We start from the raw sequence: 17,570 nt of genomic DNA, 5'->3' as shown, positions 1-17,570 counted from the left end.
GGAGTTTATATCAAACATCTAGTTCTGTCAAGCGTGAAAGTGATATATTTCCAAGCACATCTGTAACTATTACCAAACACTTTGCTGGCGGGTCTTTTTTTCGGGCTGTCTGCTGGCAGCCGACTAGGCTCTCCTCTTGCACGATGACATCAGCCACATTAACAACTTATTACCAAGGTTTACATCAGTTTCTGCGGTAATCTCCGAACAAAGACCGTGATACAGATGTATCACAAACTGTATTTCACGGGCAAAACTCTCTGGCACCTTACCTAACGCAGAGTAAGGGGTCCTATTGCATCAGCCACAAACTGCTGTGGAGCAGAGAAGAAGAGAGCCCCTCAAAAACAGGTGGGTGAGCACAGAAAGGAATGACGGGACGGCAATGGGAGCCGTCTGTGATTGGAGCATTCCTAGCCCCGGTAAACCTTTCTTCTCCCACCGCCATGTGCAGAGTGTTGATAAGAGACATCATCCCACTGACTCATTAATCAACTGTGAAATGTACAGCTACCTGCCGCTTTCTTATTCCCGTGCCCCCAAAACCCCTCCGCTTCTCCTCTTCTACCCGTCTGTAAAAGGAAGAAACAAACTGGACTCCACAAGGATTTTCCTTTTGAGAAAAAAAAAAAAAAAAAAAAAAAAATGCTCTCCTTGCAGATTTCCCGTTTCGAGATTATAATTTTTTTTCACTCCCACCCAACATACACACTGCCTTGTGAACACGCGTGTCCGCCACACACAGAGACACACTCGGTGTTTAAACACAGGAATGCAAGGACACAAGGGCAAAGGGAGCGATCACGACTCTGCAACTGGTTTAAAGTTGTGCAGCTGAGGCACTTTGTTGTGCGCACACAGACACATGTCCAATGCATTTCTCTGCCAGGATCAGGCAGCCAGATAACCACATTATTTTGGCTTTAAATCTAACGTCCAAACCTTCCTCCCACTGCTCACTTTTTTCTCTGATAAAAGCACTTTATTCTCCTTTCAAACCGTCCCATCACTGCGCTCCTGGAACGGTAATATCTGCCATGAAACCCCTGATACATTTCTAAATTGTGCTGTGTGTTGTGTAGGTCTCCTGCACATATACTCTGTTACGCCGTGTAAGAACTGCTGATCTGCTGTCTTTTTTCACCCCAAACTCACTCCGGGGAGGCTTGAATTTTGATCAGTTTATTTGCATTTCCGACATGTCAGAACCCTTAATTTATCTACCCGTTTCTGATGGACTTTATGGGAAGCTGACTACATAATCGCTCGCACTGCGTCATCAATTTTTCTGAAAAGTAAGCAACAAACTGACCAAATCAAAGTTTGATTAATAGGCAGGGAGGTCTATGCAACATTGTTCTGGTGACAGCTGCGTACACAGAAAGCCCAGAGAGCTTTTAGCTATATATTCTCTGATTGTAAAATACACGCAGCGGGGCAGAGGTTCACTTTCTGCGATGCGTTTACGGAGGAGAAAATCCTGCTAACAGGTAAACTTTGTGACTCATGTCTGTAGCATGCTGCGTGGGCCTGAAGAACTCTGGTTTGATGTAAATTGAAAGCCCCAAAAAACGTTGTCAAAAGGGTTGAACATGAGGTGTTGAGCAGTGACTTCTCACAGTACATAACCCAGAAACATCACCGGAGTCTTGTTATCATGCATGCACAAATGCCGCAGTCTGTTTGCATTTTACCTTCTCCCAGTAATAATCCTGCTGTAGACTCCACTCAGCTCTGAATTATTCAGGCACAATGTAAAATATATAGAGGTTTAAGTGAATGCAGGTGAAGGGGGCCCAAGTGTCAAACTTGTGGGAACACAGCCGTCCGTAGTGAGCTCCTTGTACACTGTATTTTGTAATTTAATGTGAAAATGTAAATATAGAAAGAATAATAAGGTTTTCATGCTATAAAAAGATCCACGTCTGTATTGGATAATCAGTCTTGAGCACTGGGTTGTGTCTCTGATGGGGTCTGCGCTATATTATAGCTGGATTGCATTATGGACCACTGGGGCCGCCGGAGAATTTGGCAGCTCTGCTTCATCTTTGATGGATTTCTTCCCCTGAAATTGTTTAATGTTGATGTCAGATGCTTTCTGGATTCTTAAACACCACACCTGGCTGATACTGTTGATGTGGTTGATGCGTTTTTAGATAGATAGTTAGATAGAAATGTTAAAATCCAACTGGAGTGGAAGTAACTACTTAAAGCGAGTAAATTGACTGTAATTAAGTCATTATTTGGGTACTTGTACTATTACGAAAATGATTTATAATTATGTATTTTTTCAGGTCTGTAATTTGACTTACTTAACTTCACTTTACTTACTTAAAGCAACATCATGTAACTTCCCACCTTAATAACAGCTTCAGACTCATCGTGATGGCACAGTGTCGTGTAACAGGGTGAATGGCTTCTCTGCCCCCATCACTTGTTTCTGCACTATGTAGCTTCAGTGAGAGGGTAGGATCACAGCTTAAATACATGTTTACTTCAAGATGCAAGTTTTCAACACATAACATGTTAAGAGATGATGTAAAGAGTTTTTCTCTGTAGTGTGTGTCTTACAAATTGTAAGACACCTGTATTTGTATTTATGACAGCGGTGATGCACTCAGAGTGTCAGTTTTTACGTAATGTTTGAGTACCAAACATAATTTGAAGTGATATCTAAACCTTTTATCTGCATTTTCATAGCCAGTAATTCTACCTGATAAGAAATTGTCCTGACATATGGTAAAAAAACCCCCCCAAAAAACCAAACAAATAAAAAGTGTGCAGCAGGCCCAGGTTTGGAGAGGTGACCATGCACTGAGTATGACAGTTGGAGTACTTGATACATGACTGATTTGGTGAAACAGGGCCCCCTGCCATTGATTATACAAAATAATGCAACATTAGCAGTCAAAACAAAATAAATACTTATTTATGTCTGAGAAAAATACTTTGTACTTTTTGAATCTTATTCCCAACCCAACAGATCCTGACATTTTGGGACTGTGGGCTATTTGTTGCCACCCCATTAGACAAGTTGGGAAAGAGACTCAAAAATCAACTTTCTTACAAAGTGGACCTTAAATACCAACAGGGCTGTCACAATATCAGAAACAATTTGAAAAAAGGGCCCTCTGTCAAATTCATCTTGACTTTGTTTATTGTTTTGTCGAATTAATAGAATGCGAGTCTACATAACCATAAATCTGTCTTCTGTCATTTCAACAGGCAGAAACATTTGATATTTTTGTATTTTTAACACAATAAGAATATTTCAATCTTTGAATATAACTGTTATGTTGATACTGGTTATCAGCACCGCTCCTGCACAACAGCAGTTTTACTAATCAAGTAATATTTCAGTAACATAACTTTACATTTTTAGTACTTTTTCCACGACTGCATTTAACTGTTTTGCACACAGGACCTATTTCCTATTTTCTTTTAAGTTAGGCAGCCTTATCTCAAAATCATGCCTTGAGGGTATTTTAGAGCAGCTTGTAAACTTTTAAAGAGGTACATTATAATTCAAAAGGGCCGCTGCGCTGCCAGGAACAATATTTGATTTAAAAAAAAAAAAAAAAAAGAGAGAGGTGAGATCTGTGCTGGTTGTAGACAGCAAGCACAGATTGCTAATGTATTCTGCATTATTTTAGCTTTCAAAAATACTTTTGGAGGTTGAAATGATGAGTGATGTGCAATTATTAGTTATAAGACTGTTGAAGAATCCCTGAGATGGAACTGTCTGTGCCTTTCACCTCGCAGTCATCTTATATTTTAGCATCCGCACTGATAGTGAGATGACTGAGCCAAAACATCAAACGCAGCGTCACCGTTCAGATGTGCTGAATGTGGGGCTCGCGGTGAGAAGCTATACAAATCATATTCAAATGTTTGACATGTTATATTCTCAGAGGCCCGGAGCAGTAAACCCACCAGTTTAGAAAATCGCTGTAATTTCTGCCAGACCTGGCCACACTGTATACAGTGCAGCCACAGTTAACAATAACATATTGAGCAGCGTTTATGTTTACATCTGTTCCTGTGACGGATTGTAAACCTTTTTTCTTTTTTTTTTCTAAATCAGCGGGTAACGTTAAGACGTTTGGTTCAGTAGCATGTACTTATGTGGCACAACACTGTACTTGTATGTGCTGCCTGAAGACATAAACATTTTGGTGGAGACACTGATTGTGTAGCAGCGATGGTCAACCCTCATTCTCTGCAGGGGAAAAAAAAACTGCACATGCAAAGACCAACAGAAATACATTTATCATGTGCAAACATCCCTGAGAACGTTTGGATATTTTACAGAACATGTGCGAGGGTGTATGTTTTGAAATGGAGACATAATAAATCATGGGTAGAATAACATTCTAGACCATAAACACACTTACACTGTTTAAAAGATAGGTCCAATATTATCCAGTCTGCCTGTCCTTGTTTGCAAGCATATTAATGTACAGAACAAATATCATGCATAAGTCCTCTCAGCGATGGCCGCAGCTGATTGGATGAAGAAAATAGTGAAATTTGTCCACTGGAGACTAGGTTAAGATATTTACTATTTAATAGGAAAGTAACATACACCAAGGACTGCAAGTACACTCAGAAGTTGAAAAAAAAGAAGGAGTTCAACATGCTGGCTCCATGTGCATTTTTCTTTTTAATCCGATGAAGTTTTGGCCCTCAGGCCCTCTTCAAGATCATGATCATCCTCAACCACTAGGGTGGGAACAAACAAGTCACTTAAGGCCTCCTGATTGTTCCATTGTGCTGGAGGATGGTTGTCTAATCACCATCACATGTGCCATTAGGGTGTAGCCTATATAAAACACCACTGCCTGTGACTAAGTATGGCTGTTGAACTTGAAGAGGGCCTGAGGCTGAAATGTGATGAGATTAAAAAGAAGAATGCAGCACGACTTTCAATATGATGCTCTCATGTCCATACAACAGAGCTGCTACCCATATCGGCCATGATGCGATCTTTTCCTAACAAAATCACTAGTCAAATCAAGGGGGTACCATCCAAAATTGCTTTTCTGTGCATTCTGATTTATATATATTTATTTATATCTAGCGCCGCAGAGGAGGTAAGTAAGTATAAAACCCATGCTTTTTGAAAGGATGTAGATTGATGATAGATACCAATCTCATGTCAGTAAGCTCAAGGTAAATAATCCCCCCAATTAAATCCAAACATATAATTTTTACAGAAGAAAGAGAAGATGACTGGTTGCTCAATTCAACATAATGTAGGCAACAAATTGTGTTGTGTGCTCTTGGGAAATGGGAGAAAAGGTCAATTCCAAAGGTAATCCAGGCAAATATAATATATAATAATAAAAAGCATTTATTATTGTGGCTGAATCATTAAAAAAAAGGCCAACACGTCTCGACCATCAACAGCAGCACGTGGCCAATTCAAGTTAATGAAGCATAAAAACACAGGAGATGGTTACATGCTTACAGCACACAGAATAGAATAATATCCCAAAAGGCTGTAAAGAAAGTGGAAACCTTTATAGGAAAAATAGTTTACAAAAAAACATCTAGGCCCTCTTGGCTGTGGCCATGGTGTTGTTTGTTTGATGGTGGAAACATGTTGTCTTTTTTATTGAACGCCCTTTTAATAACATAGCCATGACATGAAAGAGTTTTTTTTTTCTAAATTCCCTTCCTCGTTTCTTGATATTTTCCTTTTTGGAGTGCCTTTGGTATCACTTTTACGCCTCACTTTGAGTAAGGACTCAACAAGCAGGACACGACATACTAATAGCTTGTTTTTCTATTATGTCACATCTTTCCGTAGCCAATGAAAACCGCAGACAGAGGACAGGAAGTGATTTATGATACGTGTGCTGATACACGCAGTGAATTGTGAATTACCACGGGACCTTATTTCAGAAAAACTATGTACGGTAGTGAATGGAGGGTGACAAATCATTTCTTTATCCCCTATGAATTGTGCCATGAAAGACGCTTGTCTATTTAAAAGATAATCTTTGTGAGAAGGTAAACCAGAATTGGTCCTGAATATGAGCATCTCACATAGCTGACTAACTCTCCATGCACCTAACTACAGTTGTCAATAATTTCACCTTTTTCAATCCTCTTTCTGTGCCTTGGTGTTGTTCATGTGAATGTCAGTGGTGCTTAAAGGGTGAGAGGATGTAGTTCACTGAGTGGGTTTACACAAATCTTATTGGTGTTTAACTTCATTTATGACAGACTGCGCCTTTCAGATTGTGTTACCTTGAGACAGCGCCACGCTAGCTGTTGCCCCTTGTTTCCAGTCTTTATGCTAAGCTAACCAAATGCTGTCAGTCGATTTATATCCAGCCAACAAATCTGAATCTGAACTACTGAACAACTACCTTGTTTCAAAGTCCACTTTATACAAACTCTGGACAAAAAAAAAACCTTTTTGAAGGACACGTTCAGATTTTATAGAACAAAATATTTTCAGGTAAATAGATATGGTCATATACTATGGATGTAAATGAAGGATGTTTTTGGATTCCTACAATATGAGACTTTTTGAAATATTCTACGAAAAGAAGAGAAACAGTGTTAAAAGGGCCAGGACATGCACTCTCCAAAACTGGTGGCCGCCCTTACTCTCAAAAAAAAAAAAAAAAACACTGGTCGTTAATTACACCATGCATCATAACCTCTGCTCTCTGAGGGGGCAGAGTGAACTCCCACACTGCCAATTTAAACTGCGCCTTATAAGCTACTTTTCTCCTGCATGTAAACACAGAGGCGCACACCCGCACGTACACACCCACACACACACACACACACACACACACACACACACAGACACACACACTCAGGGAACACAGTATGATACTCACACACAGGTTATGGCTTTCCAAGCAGTTTGAGCTCGTTTAATCTCATCCCTGTATACATTCTTTGTGATCAAACCTTTATAGACAAATATAAACGCAGATAATGAAGGCCTTCCATTAGTACCAATAATCAATACAGAGTCGTCATAGCGTACAGTAATGTCCATTCAAGGTACTGGGGATATCGTTCAGCTGAATGAGAGAAAAGTGTTGTTTATATACATAGAGACAGAAATATACACATGTGCAGGTGGACGTATGGCGTACACCCACGAGTCACCAACAACAACATCTCAAATGACCAAAGAACCATAAACTGGTAACGGCGCCGCCTGTAGTAGTTTTTCTCCGACCACTGAAAAAAGTTTAAGGTAGCACCCAAATGAAAGAGCAGTACGGTAGATTGATTATGGTCACGGATACTATACCAACACTTAGAACACTGAGTAGGCTTTACAGTTTAGAGTTTACACTTGTGTTGAAGAGACAGAATGTAATCACCCCCCCCCCCCCCCATCCCCACCCCGAAATTTGCGGTCTGCTCATCCACGAGAAGATTAAGTCGAGAACCAATTCAAGACAAAAAAAAGTGTGACTGATAGCAGAAATATGTCTCTTTCTCTCTCTCTCTCTCTCTCTCTCTCTCTCTCTCTCTCTGTCCACTCTCACTCTACCCAATTTACCTCGTGCTCATTCCTTTTTCTCTCTGCAACAATTTCTTTACTGTCAATCCTGTCTTCTTTTAATTATGTTGCTCATTCCCTCTCTCCCTTTGAGAAATGTGCAGTAGTCTTTGACGTGATCGGCCTCAGTCCTCCAGGTTTTTTTTGTGTCTTGGTCAGAGGGAGAGAATCGCTCCCAGAGAACAGCCTTCGCGGCCTCTCCTGTCAAGGGTCCCTTTGAACGCCATGTGCTTCATCACAGTTTTGGTCCGTCCCTAACAATACATCAAATGAACAACAAATTCACAATTGTAAAATTTCAATATTTTCCACCCTCTTTCTTCTTCTTCTTTTTTTTTTTTTTTTTTTTTTCTTCTGTCACAAATGCCATTCAGGTCGACTGCCCAGAGATTCAGCCTTCTTAATATCAGTCTCAGAAATAACACCTTCTGCTTTTGGGATCAGCTTGTGGGTGGATGACCTCTTTTTTCTCCTCCTGGCGCTCCTATAAGGCATGCTGGGCCAGGACCAGAGCCAAAGCCAGGCCGGGAACCAGAGCCCAGACGCTGGCACACAGACAGGCAGAGTGATCCTCTGGCAGGCCCCGGGTTTCGCCCAGGCCACCGTCTCTTGGTTCAGGATACTAGGCAGATAGAGAGACACATGGGGGGGGGAGAGAGACGTGTAAAGGTTAGTCATGACTCGGTCGCTCGTGCTGCTTTCTTGTTCTGGCATTTGATGAGGGGAAGGAGAAACAGGCGACGGGAGGAAGGTGAGGGGAGGACGAGGAGAAGAAAACAAGAGTCACAGAGTCGGAGTAAGAGTCAGAAATGACATGTAACCATGGAAGACCCACTTTGGCTCCGACACTGAGTGTTTGATCCACCAAATGTTTTGATATGTGAAGTATATTTCAAGCCCCTGCTGCTTAGTATGCTCCCTGCTTCTTAAACAAGTTGGCAACAAAGGAAAGCTGCTTGTGAGGAGTTTTTTTTTTCTCTCCTTTTTTTTCCCACTCTTTTAGGTTGTGCCAGCAAGTCTCTAAACAGTTTTTAAAGCTATCATTACAGACTTTATTTACAAGAAAAACATGCTACGCAGCCAAACACGCACCACAGAAGCCAACAGCAGCTGTGGATTTCTTTCAATATTTTATAAGGCATAAATTACAGCAAGTAGATGCCGAACAAAACACTTGCTAGACCCCTTGTATGCAGCTTGACTGTGCACAATCAAACCGGCACAATGTTTATTCTTGTGCACAATAGGAAATAAAAGATATGTACAGTGTGCAAACTGAGAGAAAGCGGTGCATGTTTACCACTCCACTCACATAATGACAGAGAGCAGCGGGAACATATCAGCGCAGATATTAAACTCTGTGGCCTCTAGAGCTCCACTGTTATATCCACACTACAATGGCCTTATTATGTGCTTTTCCATAAAATTGTTAGCATTTCGAATACTTTTTCAATTTTCTGGGATTCTTGTAACACAAAGCAGAACCATTTGCCTGCAAGTTAAAGTAGTCTCGCTCAATTTGCGGAGGCACCATTTTCAGCCCAGCACAGCAATACAGAGCCACATCATAAGGAACATGAAACATTTTCCTCCGCCTCCTCCTCCACCACCCCCTCCTCCTCCTCCTCCTCCTCCTCCTCCCACCACCACCACCACCATCCCCTCAACTCATCTTCACCAATGTAACCTTTGCAGAGATTGCACTTTGGTCCATTTCCCTGTACACAGAAAAAAAAAAAAACATCTACTCAGATGTTATCTCCCAGCACCTCATCTTCCAACTGAACAGGGCAACGTATGAACGAGAAAATAAATAATGAAACAGAAAGTGTTGAATTATATTAGCAGGACAGGCATTTTTTCCTTTTTTTTCTCTGAAGGGAAAAAGGAAGGAGGGGTAGCAAAAATAGCTGCATTTATCACACTACCTGGGCATGTGCATTCACTGCGCTCTACACAGAGATGGTTAAATGACAGTTGCCAAAAAAAAGAGGGGGGGTGGTGGGGAACTATGGGTAGCTTGACAATGCACCAAACACATCCGCGACTAAAAGCCAATTAATTAGCAGGGGCAGTGATGTGTGGCAGCAGCCTGTTGACATGAGTCCAGATCTCTGGCTGCAGCCAGTATCCACACATACACTCAAGCTCATGAGAAGGCACACACGCGCATAGACACGTGGCGAAAGGCGCAAACACATGCGCACGCGCGCGCACGCACCGTGACGGAGCACAGACAATGTCACAACACGCGCTCGTTTACTCACAAGCACAAAGGATGGAAAATATCACAAGCTTGTATTTAAACTGTTGATGCGACATACAGAAGTTGGTTTATATTACGCTGAAAATTAAACATTAACAGTTAAACCCAAACAATTCCTTGTTGGGGGATCTGTTAAGTGAGGACATTAGGATTCAAATCAGGAGAGTAATTACAAGACACACAAAATCCATCTTATCTGCGAGACCCACACCAACCGTGGAAATATAGCAAAGACAACGCTGGGAGTTTCCAATCTGAGTGTTAATATATGTGAATAACTATTGTTTTTCTCCATGTAAACACAGCAGGACTTGTGATGGCTACCCGGCTGACTTACAAGGCTCCAAGGACCAAGCTTCAGCCCACATGTTTACTCACTGAGCATGGGATAAAGCCCACAACCACTGGCGGTGACATTTTGAATAATTATGCATCTAAATTAGCTGGGAATATTCTATACGCCATGAGAGGTATGACTGACATGAACGAGCTTAGTCACAGACGGCAGATTCTTCCATACTCACTCATCTCCAGCTGCGCTTCACGTTATGGGTCGTCTGACGTCCAACCATCCGTCAGACATCTAATGTATTCCTTTACCCAGACTGTTTGCACACGTGCGCGTATGCATGCGTGCGCGGTACTAAGGGGGCCCGCGCTGGCCGACGCAAGATTTACGGCCTTGGACAGTCAGTCTTCTGCCAAGAGGACTCATACCATAACAACACTCCCCCAATTTATCTGCCAGGGAAGTTTGACAAGTTTTAATTGCCAGGCATAGTTGTCTGAGAACGCAGGGCCGCCCAAAATGTCCCTACCAGCTCCCTCTCTAATTATAAACTTCCTGCTTGAGTAATCACACGTCTTATTGTTTCCTAATTACCATTTTTACAATAAATTAAACACCATGCTGCAGTGAGACAGGCACAGAGCGGTGCATCAATACTGACATACACACACAGAACCTTTGGAGAGAGCAATTCCACAATCCATTCCCTCCTCGCCGTCCCCCTCTCTCCAGCACCTCTCCCATATACACACTGTTATTGTTATCGGAGGTGCTCGTTCATTAATTCTCCTCTTCGCTACATTTTTAAAGTTTTAATTTGCTGTCTTCACAACAATGAGGGGCTCTGCGTAAAGGACAATGCTGCATGACTCGGGTGCAGTGTGACCATTTAATGGCAGTGAAAGCCCCTGAAATTACTCAAAATAGATGTCTTAATGGGAGTCATTCATTCAGCGTGCAAATTTGCATTCATAAACACCGCGCGCGCCCCGCTTGGATTTTGTGCATATCTGTAATAGTCGCTGAAAATTGACATCAACAATAACATAAACAGGAGCAACAGCTGCAGACGGTTAAAGTACAGTTTTGCGCGTCAGTGTCTGAAACAGCCGGGCTCGGTAACTAGGTCTCCTGCAAAGGTGAAACACATCATTAGTCTTACACCAGAAGGCTGCACTGCACATCTAAAGCACATCTGTAAAAGAGGACAATATTTCACGGTGAAAACTAATCAAACTCGAGAGCGAGATAAAAAAAGAAAAGAAAAACCCTCCATTTGGCCCAAAGTGCAGTGAAATATTTCTGCCCGTTCCGGAGAGACAGACACAGGGAGGGGGCCTTTGGCGGACAGCGTGCTTCTGTCATATTCGCATTTTATTTGAAGAAGAAAATGAAGTACAGTTCTATTAAAAGACAACACACACGTGCACTCTTGCAGCACAGCAAAGAGTGATGCTTTTCTGCTCCTGACTGTGAACTCAGTTATTGCCGAGTTGACTGCAGTCTTCAGAGCAGACGGCATTCAGCAGAGAACAGGCCCTGGGCCAGTATTTTAGAACCTCTAATCCAGATTAAACCCCCCACCTCCCATTTCTTTCACTATTCCATTGTGTGAGAGAGAAATATAATATTTCAACCAAATGTCATCATCTTGGGTGTAGCATAAACTGTCTTATCATAAAGCGTCGGTTCTGATGTGCCAATTGCTTTAACAAGCATAGAGATTGAATGTGATGTGAATGTGAATGGCGCAGTGTGTTGAGCTCCACGATTTTGCCCCTGCACACAAAATCCTCCTTTCATGGATGCAGAGAGGAGGAGTGTTTTTGTGGTTCGTCTTGTAACAGGTCCATTTTGACAAATCTATGCAAAGAAGTTGCCGGGAACTATTGAAAACATATGGATTTGTGTATGCATTGGTGTGTTTGTGCTGCAACGACAACAACTCATTTCTGTTTCATTCCATCTCACACAATGAGGCGGCCTACATATGAATCAAAAAGCCTTCCTGACTGACAAGCAGGCAGTAAATAATGACTTACATTTCGCGTTTGTACAACCCAAATCAATGCAATCTTATTACCTTTGGGATGGTGACAAAGGGCGGTTCCGAGGTGGCTGTTGACCAATCTGAGCCCATCTTCGTCGTCACCGAGGCAGCCGGGACAGACACACTTTTGTTCTGCACGTTGTCTATCCCGTAACCGAAGGCCTGTATGGCATTTCCTGTGGGGACAGAGATATAAAGTCATTTGTTTTTGACTGCCGTCACAGCAGGGGAGCCAGCACACAGACAGACAGCTCTAAGTCAACTTCTTGGACCCCTGCCCAATCTTTGGCTACTGAGGGAGTGGGACTGGGGAGGGATGGAGTAAAAAGAGTACGGAGAGCCAGTGTAGTTGCTCCGTCAGTTGTACACCAAACTGATCAAGAACAGATCGGAGGTTTTGTTTGTAAAATCTGACCCAGTGGACGACTCTACTGTCTTACAAAAATGACCGCCTCATGTTTTATGTTTTAAGCTGATTCAAATTCCCAACATGTTTTGCTATCAATTTAGCTTGTAATTATCCTTCTATAAGGAATCCTGCAGAGACACAATGGACGCATTTATCAAATACAAACAACTTGGGTTCACGTCCTCAGCTCATTACAAAAACCCTTTCATGTCGCCACAGCCGCTCTCAGCAAGCTGACCAAATAGTAGCACTTGAGATGATGAACCCCAATTTGTTTGCACACTTACAAATGGAATCTTTTAAAAGAAGCAAATCAATCAGCTCAAATGGGGGGGGAGCAGCCACCCGTGAATGCACAGGAGTGCCTGTGTACCCGTGTGCAGATGTACCAAATGCATGTGCGTAATTTTGTGTCTAAGCGCATGTGTGAGCCTCTGCAAAAATGTGATAAATCCCTGTTCAGTCAGCTTTTCAGCTAGATATGGTAAAATAGGGGCTGAGTACCTTTTCACTGCTCATCCGTTTAAAACACGGGGCTTGTTTCTCTTTGTTCAGCCAGAGAGAAGGCAAGGCATGTAATTGCTTGGCAACCACCTCCATTATAAGGTCAGCATGCAGAGATGACTTTGAATAGATTTATGTGACTGATCAAATTCAAAACATTCCCAAACAAAGAGGAACTGGCATTTCCCCACACCACCACACAGACGGAGGACAAACAGGATAGTTGCGGAACACACACGGTCCTTAGCACTCCCGATGCATGGGCCCTTTAGATTTGTCTGTCACGTCTTCTGTCCACCTACACGTTGTTGAACACAAGCATACATACTGTTCACAGAGAGACACACAAACACCTGCACACGTCACACACATACAGAGGCAGCAGTCACGTCTCTCGTTCTGTTCTGGCGCCGGGCTGCCGCAGGAAAATAACGGCGCAGAGAGGGAACAGAGCTCACCAGCGAAGCCGAACAACTTGAGCACTAGCAGCGAGGAGCTGGCGAAGCACTGCTGAGACATGTGATGTCACGCATCTGTTTGTCGGGGTCGGCTACAGCTAGCGATCCCCCCGCAGATGCTGTGAGATGTCGGAATAAAGTCATAACTCAAACTCGTTGGCCGGAGGGCTTCCACACAGGATGCTTTACTGTGCCCAAATGTTCCACTGAGTGATTAAGCTCGGTGCCAATAGCGATTCAATGTTTTAATGACTCCGGATAAGTTTTCCTTCAACCCCTGGGCATGCCTGGTATTGGCCTACCTGCAAGGGACGGATGGAGTAAGAGATAAGAGGGCGAGCACAAGCGGAACCTCCACACACACTTAAATATTGTAACTATTCTTCTGTTCATTTGCTCTTGTGAGGAGGAGTGTGTGGATAATAAATGATTTGCCTTTTCACTCGCAGTGTGCTTTGTCAATCATCGCGAAAAAGGCCTTACCCTGCAGAAACAGAGAGAGAGACAGAGAGAGAGGGGGAAAGGAAAGATGGGGATGAGATTCTGGGGTTGATGTGGGTCATGGAGCTTAAAGATCATCTGTCTGTGTATACGTAGAGTACTGTATAGTGAGTGTATTTTAGTGTATATTCCCCTCTCTGGTGTGTCGAAGTTTATCGCCTGTTCCCCTTGACTGCAGAGAGGAGATGCTGCATTTTGTGTTATTTTTCAAGACGCCTCCTCAGCTCCCAGCCTCATCCCTCATCCTGCACACTCAGCTAAAACGGTACCCCAGCAATCTATTGAAATGGTCTCAAAGCATTATCCACACAATGGAACATGTTAAAGGCAATGGTGTCTTGTAGCACTGATGACACTGCTCGCTCCGCCATGGCCACGAAGGAGCTCTCTGTACTTTACTCCTCAGTGAGAAAAGCATAATGTTTGAGGTAGCACTCTGTCACGCTGCGCCCTGTGCGTTATGCATTAGATGTACAGATGATATGTATTTTAGCCTCTGCTATTATTTCATTTGTGCTAGATCTGTTCCTTTTCATGACATTTTTCTCCCATCAGGGATAAGCCCTTTAACTCCCTCAGATTGAATGTGAAAATGACATGCAAATGGTTTCTTTTGTATTAAAGTCTGGGCAGATCTTGCCCAAAGGAGGGATGAGAAATGATAAGAAATGACTAGTTTCTGCGAAACTGAGAATATTTAATTCCAACTTAATCAGTGGGAAAGGGGATGTCCGTGGATAAATGGTACCAAACTATGAGGCAGAAAAAATGTCATTACGGAGTTCCATCCATCCATAAATACATTCACAAAATCCTTCCAACTCTTTGGTGGCAAAATATTATATTGTAAATAATGTATTGTTTTTGCTAATAATAATAATAACAATAATAATAGTATTATTAATAAAAACAATAACAATAATAATAACATAATTAATAATATTAATTAATATTGCAGTTTAAATTACATACATTTCATTTTGGCATTTTAAAGCTGCTCTAAGCGGTGTCGTCATTTTAGCTACCACACTTGCACGACTCCCTTCTTTTTTCAAGGCAGCTTACTTTGCCTCGTTCTCTTTCTTCTCTATCCTTTCTTCGTGTTTTTTTTTTGTTTTTTTGTTTTTGCTTGCCATGTTTGGGAGTATAAGCTGTTCCCTGGAGCGCGAGAACTCGTAGCTCACATTGTTCCACCATTGCCGGTAAACACGAGGATCCAGCTGTCTGCCTCTTCACTGAGTCCAGATCAGTGTTTGGGGTAGCACAAAACACAAAAGTGATACATTAAAGTGATATATTACTTTACTTAATAATACAGCATGATTCTAATAGAGCTGCGGTAACATTATTACAGTTTCAAGTCCGGTAGTGCGTTACCACCTGAAACTAAGACCCAGCGGGTGGCTGGCAGCCTCTTTAATCTCATTCAAAGCGGCTCATAACAATATGAATGTTCTACATTTTGTCAATAGAGACGTGCTATACATGGTTAGAGCAGTTAGTTAGAGAACCAAAGAACAATTCATTCTCATTTGCTGTCATGGTAAGCAAGAGAGATGGGGAAAAAAAGTGGTGACTCCTTTTCTTTGAAGAGATCATAAAGTTCAATTTGTGTCCACTCTTTTATAATTCATATTCCTTTAGTCCATAAGGTCTACTGATCAGAAGGAATCAAAAAGGCTTTTTCATCAAATTAATCCAAGTTTCTTTCTCCGACAGGAGACATATTTTCTATTCTTCCTCCCCTGTGTTGTTGGTCGTGTTTGTTTTCTTAAGTTGCTGCCTACGGCTCTGGTCAATTTTTGCAGTGAGTGGCATCTTTTTCAGTTGTTTTATAAATGCAGCTGAACACAGAGTGTGTAAGCTTTTGCAAGTTTTGAATGACAGTAAAAGGTTTTGTAGTCAGTAGAGATCATGTTAATCCCTGGCTTAAAGGGATATTCCGGTGTAAATTTAATCCATGGCCTAACACACCGTGACACCGAGTAAGACCCCCCCTCAAGAGATCAAGTTTGCAGACCGCTAGCTTATGTAGTTTTGGCAACCTCAGAAATGACCACACGATAACAATACACTGTAGTATACACCTCCACCAACAATCCACCATCAAAATGCCACAAATAATGCTCAGAACAGCAGCAAACTTCAGCAAGAGTACAAATAGGGTCACAGCACATAGTTCGAGGCATCATATGTCTGCTGGCTTCGCTGGATTGCAATTGTAAAGTGAACAAAACTCACCACTCTCCTGCCGCAGCTTCCTGGACCATGGATTAAATTTACACTGGAATATCCCTTTAAGTAAACAATGATATTTTAATAATATAATTTTAGTAATATTTGAAAGAATATTACTCTGTTCCAGTGTATAATGCCCTTATTAATTGCAAATGATAGCAACTTGTAATAGCCCAAGTAACTTGGTCACTGGTCACAACACTGGTCTTGATTGGATAATGTGGGCAGGGATACCGGAAAATGCCTTTTGTCTTTAACTGCATGAGCAGAGGGAGGAGAGATATGTGCTACTGACCAAACACTCGATAAGAAAATAAAGCTTACGGCAGCATTGATATCATGATACCTGAGGAGGTATCTAGCCCCACTGGCCATTACTCGTGCACGCCGTGCCCCCACCACAATCCACTCCTCAACAACATCACATCCACAGTCATCTCTACTCGAGAGCTCTCCAACATCGAAAAAACAGAATCTGACATGAAACCATTAAAGTTGCATTAGATCAAAGTTCGCAGCTCACCCTTCTCTTACATGGCAGCAAGAGTAACTACTGCATGGTCTTGCTTGTGCGCTTATCAATATTACATGACTGCTGGATCCCTATCAGTTGCAAAACACATTTTAGATTTAGAGTATGCGTGCGTCAGGGTGGCTCACTTAGGCATGTGTTGTCGGTGAAGTACCGCAGGAAGTTCAAACATTCCTCCTCTTGGTTTCCGCTGCCCTTGCAGGTGCACCACGGGGAGATGGTCCAGTTGGAGAAGCTGCTGTCGACGTAGTTGGGAGTCATTTCTGTCCCTGTGAGGACATCCACGCACAGACACAGACACATACACACATTAGGACAAACAGCTACAGGTCACTAATGGGCAATAATGGACTACATTTATCGCAGATAGTATATAAAATGGAGGACAAGATGTTAGTCATACGAATGGGTTTGCACTGTTTCAGTTTATTGGAAGGTGAGGCTTTCTGTAATGCTTTATTTTAGATGTAAAGAGGCCATTATGTTATGAATATTTTGCAAAGTAGGTGCTTTCGGAAGTGTGTGTGTGTGTGTGTGTGCTGTCTGAATATAGCACTGCTGTAGCAACACATTTTACTTTTCAAATGTCTCTCGGTGTCGGTGCTTTCAACTGGAGTCAGGGGCGTTAGATGCACTTTGTGCAGCATTTTCCAGAGAAACCCAGGAAGCACCGTGGCATATTATCACTTCATCCCGCACAATTTATGACACATGGTAGGGAAGCAGTGACTGATACTGAAATATGGACTCTCCGACAGCCACTGAGCAGAAAAAAAAGTTATT

General features: G+C 42.3%; 1 protein-coding gene across 2 annotated transcripts in view; it reads right to left on the bottom strand.

Moving 5' to 3' along the window:
• Positions 1-4,638: 4,638 nt before the first annotated feature.
• Positions 4,639-17,570, bottom strand: part of LOC119019880 (GDNF family receptor alpha-2-like) — a 56,791-nt gene continuing 43,859 nt past the window's right edge. The window contains exons 6-9 of one of the 2 annotated variants that reach the window (XR_005075178.1): positions 16,916-17,056; positions 12,179-12,321; positions 7,966-8,162; positions 4,639-7,794 (exon numbers count right to left, since the gene is read on the bottom strand). Coding sequence is in view for 1 of the 2 variants with exons in the window: in XM_037098825.1 (XP_036954720.1) it covers positions 8,025-8,162; positions 12,179-12,321; positions 16,916-17,056 (422 nt within the window). In the remaining variant the exon portion in view is untranslated. Of the gene's footprint in view, positions 7,795-7,869; positions 8,163-12,178; positions 12,322-16,915; positions 17,057-17,570 lie in introns of those variants that run through there. The other variant, XM_037098825.1, reaches the window with a different exon arrangement.

Source organism: Acanthopagrus latus, chromosome 5, assembly GCF_904848185.1.
Source record: "Acanthopagrus latus isolate v.2019 chromosome 5, fAcaLat1.1, whole genome shotgun sequence".
Taxonomy (NCBI): Eukaryota; Metazoa; Chordata; class Actinopteri; order Spariformes; family Sparidae; genus Acanthopagrus; species Acanthopagrus latus.
Note: the sequence above shows the minus strand (reverse complement) of the source record. Positions and strands in the feature narration are given on the sequence as shown.